Genomic DNA, 8,391 nt, shown 5'->3' on the forward strand with positions numbered 1-8,391 from the left:
TATCATATTTTCCCATTAAAGCACAGCAATCATATCATATCTTCTTTCTAGTTTCTGGGAACACTAAACCTGCCTCTAACTGGAGCTTCACACTAGAATAGCCTTCTATAAAGGAGTCGTAGCACACCCTCATGTCGGTATAATAACTTCTTATAGGATTACCCTTCATAGGATTTACTGTCAACAATCTCATTCAACTTGGCTTTGGCCTTTAATATTTACAAAAACAGAAAATTAATAAACTACAATGTGGCATCGGCCTTAACTATAGCACCACGGGATCGCCCTTTGTGGATTTTACCAAACAACAACTTCTTCTACCCTTCGTGGGATTTACCTATTCACATCACGGAATTACCCTTCGTGGGATTTACCGTTTACAACTTCTTCAAACTTCATCATATAATCGGACTTACTGTAGATTCATGCTAACAACTGAGTTGGTTAGACTCTAAAATTATAGGTTGAGATAAGCTCTTGAACAATTTAAACCCAATGACGAGACAACAAAAATTCAAGGACTTACAATGTACAATCTTGAAACTAAGTCCCATTTGGAACAAATTATGATAGCAACAGCTGCATTATCAAGGACCATGAGTAACATCACCATCATGACACCAAGAATCACCCAATTGAAAGTAAAATCCATAAACCATCAACAAAATACTTATTTTGACAATACTGAACCCCAATATCAGAAAAACAACATGAAACTTAGAAAAGATCATCGAAAGTGAGATGATTTCATGCCTTAATTTGGATGAAAACAATTGATTGTCACATCCCATAAGTAATTGCAGTAAGAAATCATTCCAATTCTCCAAAGAATTCAGAGAAAGTGATTAGAAATATAACCTTCACAAAAAAATCTTGAGCTGTCATTTCGTCGAACATGTAGACTACATGAATTTTGAACTTTTCTCCGCACCAGAAAACTAAACTCCCACCAAGAAACCAATTCGTCGAAGATATAAAGTGCAAGAATGCACTACACAACTGCTTCCAATTCATCACTTCATCTTGAAACCCAGAGGAAAAACCCATAAACAATTCAACTCTTGAAAAACCCAGAAAAGATCCATTCTAATTGTTTAAGAATTCAAAGAAAAATGGACTGAAAACATAACCTTCAAATGAAACTTTTGAGCTAGGACTTTCTTCAAACACCTGGAATGCAGTGAACAAGAAACATAGGATTTTGGGGAAACAACACCACATTCTGAGGAAAACCCCAATTCTGACAATACACCAAATCTTGATGAGATGAAGATATTTTGCTGGATCCAAGAAGTTGCTTGAAACTCCCACATAGCCACTTTAAGAGAGTCTCTTATTTCCTCTCGATTTGGATTTCACATGGACGCACTCTCGTTTTCTCACTTCGCAACCATCGCAAGTCTCAATCAATTCGAAAATCTCCATCTCCGGTACTTAAAGCTTGATTCTACAATCTCGAACAATGACTACGAAGGTTCTCTCGTAGCCTAACAGTGTCGTCGCAAACGGCGAACAGAACGGAGCACGGAAAATTAACCCAACAATCACAGAAAAATCAACCCAAGAAAAATCATGGAAGCACCGAAAATCTAATGGAAATATGAAGAGAAACTAAACTAGGAAGAAAAAGAAAATATAAACTACTACGAAGAGATACCACCAGAATCCATGGCGTGAGCCTGGTGGCTCTGATACCATATTAACTACATTGGAAAAATTAAGGAGCAGTGAAGAATTGAGAAGATGAAGAGCTAGAGAGCCAACAGAGAAGAAATGAAATAATCTTTATTATCAAAAGACTTGAATGAATTACTATATGATTCACCACTCAGTTATATAGAGTACAAAGCTTAGCTCCAAAGCTAACAAATATAACCAACATAACAGAAATAACCAACTCTATCAATCTATCACCCCTTCAACAAACTCTTGTTGACATGGCACTCTGATGTGGATATTGCCAACATAGTTCTGTCACTCACCACTTGGGGAGGAAGTTAACTCAATACCATATTCATGAGTACTACTGTCTTGGGTTGCTTGACCATTGGGACTCAGGTCACCACCATGCACGGAAGAATTAGGAGTTCCCACCAGCTCTTGATGAACAATGTGCGGTCCAGTGGGGTCGGGAAAGCTTGATGATGACCTTGGGGGACAGCTGCTGTTTGGTGAAGATTCAGCCGCAGCTATACCATGATCACTATCTTGCAGCGTGCTCTTCTTAGAAATATCCGAAGTCAGGTCTTTTCCGTAATATACTCTTAATATTTCATGAATTCTTGTCCAAAATGAGGCTTCTGTATCTGCGCGTGTCAAGATGTGGCTATGCTCATAGAGGAACATAGCTGTAAATATGAGGATTGCTAGTGATGAAACAACACCAGCAACGATGAAGAGGCCCCAAAAGCTATCAAGACTAAGAGTGTTGGAACTTCCCACGGTGTCGGAGTTTGAACAACTTTCATTTTTCTTGAACCAATTATCTTCGATGGCCTTCATTTTACCTCCTTCGTGCACTTCAGTGATTGCAGTTGAAAAATCACGCGTTAGAAGCGAACCTTTTTGAAAGACCTACATGTAACCCAACGGAAAAAAAAAAAAATAATACATCAGAAAACATGTACTAGTTAAGGGAGAGAAGCCCAGAAAGAGAACAAGGGGACTTACAAATGCAAAACCATCAGTTTTGAATGTTGGCTCAACAATGGCATATTTTGAACAATAAGTTGAAACAAAAAGTTTCATGTAGGGCGTTTCATCAAAAGCAGCAGAAATACCTCCGTTTTCTTTCCCGTCTTGAAGAAGTTTATCCAATTCTTCTATAGAATAATAGGCCTTAAGTTTATCATCCTGAAATCCTACTTGCTTCAGAATCCCATAAGTAAAAGAACCTCGTAGGTAGCCAACCTTGTCCCCATTCTTAATGAGCATGTTTACATCAGTGACGGTTGGTTGGAGCTGCTGAACTGTTAATATTGACGTTAAACTGGCAGTATAACTTTGCGTTAGTATGAGGACAACAAAGCACCATACGATCACTACAAATCTAGCCAAGTTGCTCAACACTAGCTCCCCTGTTTCAAAATTTCAAAACAGATATGGCATTAACGAGTCATCGAAAAAACAATTGCTTTGCTTAGTTCATAGAGTGCATTTCAATTGTTTCTACAGCATCAATGACCACTAAAGAATGATTAAACATGACGGGAACTTACGATGTGCAAAAAACATGGTTGAGAAGGAGAACCAAAAGCTTGTGCCAATTTGGTGATGTGGAGGCCCCTGAAAGTCTTTGTTTTTTGGGTGTTCAAGAAACCAGACCACAAAACCAATGAATATAAAAGAGCAGCAGCTGGTTACCCAAAGGTCCCAGGTCAATGGCTTCAAGAACACCCAGGTGTTTTTCGCACCATTGTTTCCTTTGACAGGCACAACGATTGATACTCCTGCTTCTGTGTACGGCAACGTAAAGTCAACATACAAGGATCTATTTGCTCTAATGGTAATATCTCCAACCACAGCATCATAGTTCTGTCAAGTAAAAGTGCTAATGTTTATATAATGTCGATAGAATAAACTGTGAAATAATAGGGGGGAAAAAAAAAAAGAACTCGTAGAATAAGAGATTTTACCCCAAGAAGTACTTGACTGATCATATCATTGTAACTTCCAGCACTTTCACCATTAGGCTTCGTGAAAGGATGGAATTCAAAAGGAGCAGGGTATGGCAATGCCTCTATTACAGCGTTAAAGACATCAATGCAGTATCCAGTGACATTAGTTGTGCCAGTTCTAGAATCATACGTTACATTTACCAATTTATCATACACTAGCTTCACCGGGACTAGAACTTTTAAGGTCCCATTCGTACTAATCTGCCAACCCCTTGGAACCGAGGTGGTATCTCCAGGCCATATAATAGGTCCTAGACTGGCATTAGAATTAGAGTGTCTGCTTGTATTTCTGTTCGATTTAATGCTTCTTACAAGTCCATTTTTGGTTGTCCAATATCCAATCCCTCTTTCCCCATTACCGTTCACATTGACTATCTGAAAAGTTGATGATTGTAATTGCCTATTAATAAGGCTGAAATCTCCTGAAAAACCTCTGAATCTTGTACCTGATAATTCTCGGACAAGTTCAGGACCACTTTGAGAGACCTCTAATCTCTCCAAACCAGTGGAATTGCCAGAATCTTTCATCTTCTGGAAGCGGAAGTTTGCTGTTCCAACCTTCTCAACTGCCATGGCTAGTGCCCAAGCAGCATCATACGCCCACAATCCAAAAACATCCAATTTAACACTAGGGATAGTTGGATTGTCTTGTCGAAATTTTGTTTGCCATCTAGCTCTGAAACTTTCAAGCTCTTTTGTAATGGGAACATAAGTCTTTAAACCCAACACCCCTTGCATGTTATCTATGTCGACAGAATAACTCGAGGAAATAAAACCGTTAGTCATCCCATTCGTCATTATCCAAACATAGCCTTCATCCATCATGCCAAAGTCTTTAGCTTTTGAGAAAAACTGAGAGCCAAGATAAGGGGACATATGCACTATGAAGACCCTGGTTCGCATTGACTTCAACTTGCGAAGCTCTGCAACAATTTCCTCATCCGTGGCGATTGAAGGAATGAAACTCCAGTAGGGCACACGAGCACCAACTGCTTGCAAAGCAGTAGTAAGGTAAGGTATTACTCCCTTTCCGAACTCATTGTCAACACTGATGGGCACTGCTTCAGTCCAACCAAAGGCCTGGATGACACTACTAATGGCTTTAACTTGAGATGAGTCATTCTGCGCAATTCGGAAAAAGTACAAACCCTTAAGAGAAGGGCTTGTTGCGGAAAATGAGATTATGGGCACCTGAGCTTTATCTCCAAGCTCAATTACAAAGCTGGCTTGCATTGATGATTCTAACCCTATGATGGCTTGCACTTTCTCATTTTTAATCAAGTCTAGAGCTGTTTCAAAGGTGAAAAATGGAAACTAATCAAACTCTGATGCAACTTTAGCCACAAATAAGCATTTGTAGACAATTATAATGGTTAATCACGAACCAAATCCAACCAACCAAATCCAAACAAACTTGGTCGTACCCAACGAAGCCTAACTGACTAGGGTCACTTGGGTGAACCAAGTGGAGCAACTTCAGAAAAAAAATGTAAAGATGTATGAATTGAAGAAGAACAAGAACATCACTTACCTGTTAGTTGTAACAAAACTCGAAATTTGATAGCATGTGTTATATCAAACAAAGAAGTATTATAACGGCAAAACTTATATAAAACAAGATGAACTAAATTATTGAGTAAAGTTATAGAAAACCAACAAACTTAGAGATTGAGACTTGCACGGATACAATATCCTAAAGACAAACTAGGAGAAAATTGACAAACTTTATTTTTTTTTAAATGCAACGAGAGCTTGTATGAATAGAGAAAAGATTCTATGGTAGCCAAAAAACAGCAGCAAGCCAAAAGGCAGCCACTGCAACAAAAAAACACTTTTTAACAACATTCCTCAGAATTCGTCCAAAAAAACATTCCTCATACACACAACACTTAATAGAAGAAGAAGCTGCCACCGATTAAATTTTTTTCATTCAATATTTAAATTTCCCACAAGCCATACTGGCTTATCCTTGGTCGTACTGAGCAGATACAGAAGGTCATTTAGCATTTCCAAGTTAAAGTACCGAACCAGACAAAATAACGTGGAAGACCCCAAGTGCGACCATTTGAACCAATTGGGGCATCAACGCGTTTAATATTCTAATAGATAGTGAAACATATTTGAATGAAGCAAAAAGAAAACACAAAAAAGAGAAGAGGTAGAGAAAGAACCTGCAGTAGCTGCAACAACAACATCTTCTGCAGACTCCCTTTTGTGTAGGACCAGCCTAGTATTGTAGCCGGCATGAGAGGCGTAGAAGTCGGAGAGGGCCATGTCGATGCAACTCAGCCCCATTTTTCCAAACCCGGTATCCAAGTCAAGAACCACTCCCACATGTACTGGGATTAATGTTGTGTTTTGTGCCACGATGAAGAAAATCCTATAGAATAGGAAGAGAAGAAAGAAGGGGTTGATGGTAGGATTTTTTGTCATGTTTGATTTACTCTCTCTTGGAGGGTTTGGAATTCATGGCCGGCAGGTGAGGGAGAATAAGAAACTTATTTATAAGATGATAGACAGTAGGATTTTTAATATAATAACTCAATTTAAATAGTCACACCAAGCTTAATCGCTGACTGCTGATGAGGAGTTATTTCAAAGAAGTTTCCTATTCATTCCTAATCTTGTATGGTTGATCAAAATTCGAACACAAGAAAAGAATTAACTAAAGCAGTATCTTTACCTTATAAGCGCATAGTTAACTGGATTATTCTACAAATGATATGAAGGTATAAACAGAATAACAGTAAGTAATGGTGGACACAGTGAGTCAATGATAGTTTTGCCACAGCTATATTGATCGATTCGTCTTGAAGAAATGGCATCTGTCAGTGAAGTTGTATAAAGTCAATGAACCCTCTTCTAAACAAAAACAGGAGACTTGGTCATCTAAATATCTAAATATAATTAATCAATGGTGTAGTTTATATTCTATACTCAAATGATGCTTTTTATAAGTAGTTTGTTTGTACTTGTTTCTTACTCCCGTGATGAAGAAAGTTGAGGTTCCATTATAAAACCAATTGGTAATATGTAAAATAGTCCAACTACTTCTAAGCACATATATGGTCCTTCTTTCCCCGATGTTTGGTTGGTACTCTTTAACAAATGGATGTTAGAATTTTGAATATAACAATCAGTTTGAATATAAAAAAGAATTAATTAAACCATAAGGAAGTTTCTCCTTACCGTGTTGATGAGGGAATTCGAAGAAGCTTCATCGTCATTCCTAACAAGAGAATTGAATAAAACCGGTTTAGTTCCTCTTGACATGAAAAATGTCAAAAATCAGTAGCACCTCAGCATCGGTACATTTGAATTCAATTAAATAAACCCCAAATTAGCCGGAGATTTGGTCTTCTGAATTAAATAAATCAGTAGTGTAGTTTATACTCCATAGTGATAATTTACACTTGAGTAGTTTTTCGTACTTGTGTCTTAGAGGGAAAGAAAGAAGGAAGAAAACCCTTGATTACATATCAGAAGGGTAAATGCAACTTCTGGGTTTTTCTCAAAGAGTTTTGTAATTGCATAATTGGCGACGGTAAAAAAAAATTTGATTTACTGTTATTGATGCGGGGGGCAGACCTTAAAGAAAACAATTTGAAGACCATTAGTATGCATTGGAATAATACGGTCGTGTATTTTAATGATATAGGAACTTGTTAAGTCATTTTTAAAGAGTTTCTTAGGAAGTTGTAGTATATTTATGTTCCTTTATCTTGAGTGCCTTTAAATATTGAAGTATCAAAAGCCTTTGGACATATGGGAATGAATTAAAATTGTATTTGCCTCATGCATTTGAAGAGAGTGATTTCTCCTTCTAAAATCAAGCATTTGGCTTGGTCGTGTGAGCGAATCCACGATTAGCGACGTGAGCGAGCTCCGTTGCCCCTGGTTGAGCGAATCTCAGGTTATCATCCCTCGTCTCCCCGAGACTCCCTTTGTTTTTCCTGCGCCAAGTGGCATCAGAGCAGGTTTTCCGCTGCATTAGAAGATCATGGCTGATATTTTTCATCCGTTTGAACATCAAATGGTTGAAGAGATTGGTTTGGTTGATTGGAATTCTCCACTAGTTTATGACAAGTATGTTGATGACAACATGGAAGAGATTAAGAGGATGCATCAACATCTCACCAATAAAATTTCTCGCATCGAAAATCGACGACGAGGCGTTGTGGTTTCCGAAGGGGAGGGAGGCATTTGTTTGCATTGTGTTGACTTTTTTTCACGACAACGCTATGTGGCTTGAGTCAACTAAAGAAGGAGATTTTTGTTCAGCATTTTACAATGAAGTAGCACAAGATACGGTTAGTTTGGATTATCTTAGTTCAAATTATGGGTGTAAAAATATTGAGGCTTCATCTTTAATTCGGGGTTTCAAAGTGAAGGCGCAAGCCTTGCCTTGGGGGAAGGATGTTACTGTTAAGAATACGCCATTTTTCATTCAGTATATGGAGAGGAAGTCGAGTGGGAAAAAGGATTTGGTGGGCGACATTTGCTTGGATTTGGGAGATGTTAGAGAATGTTTGAGGAATAAGAGTGGATACGGAAGTGATTTCTATTTTGAAGATGATTTTGACATAGAAATGGATAAGTTAAAGCTTTCACATGATGGATGCAAATTGGGTGTTGAGGATACGGATGCGCTGAAGCTTTCCCACGAATGCTTATCAATGATTTACTCAAAAGTTTTCGAATGAGGTTGACAATG

The 8,391-nt window shown here is 38.1% G+C and overlaps 1 protein-coding gene across 1 annotated transcript; it reads right to left on the reverse strand.

Moving 5' to 3' along the window:
- Positions 1-1,771: 1,771 nt before the first annotated feature.
- Positions 1,772-6,171, reverse strand: LOC137722879 (glutamate receptor 2.7-like). Its single transcript, XM_088693799.1, has 5 exons — positions 5,849-6,171; positions 3,636-4,966; positions 3,219-3,534; positions 2,671-3,077; positions 1,772-2,574 (listed from the first exon to the last, which is right to left on the reverse strand). Exons 1-5 carry the CDS (start codon positions 6,108-6,110, stop codon positions 1,975-1,977), a joined length of 2,916 nt encoding a protein of 971 aa, XP_088549925.1. The 5' UTR covers positions 6,111-6,171; the 3' UTR covers positions 1,772-1,974.
- Positions 6,172-8,391: the final 2,220 nt, after the last annotated feature.

Source organism: Pyrus communis, chromosome 5 (genome assembly GCF_041283825.1).
Source record: "Pyrus communis isolate YQ-2024b chromosome 5, ASM4128382v1, whole genome shotgun sequence".
Lineage (NCBI taxonomy): Eukaryota > Viridiplantae > Streptophyta > Magnoliopsida > Rosales > Rosaceae > Pyrus > Pyrus communis.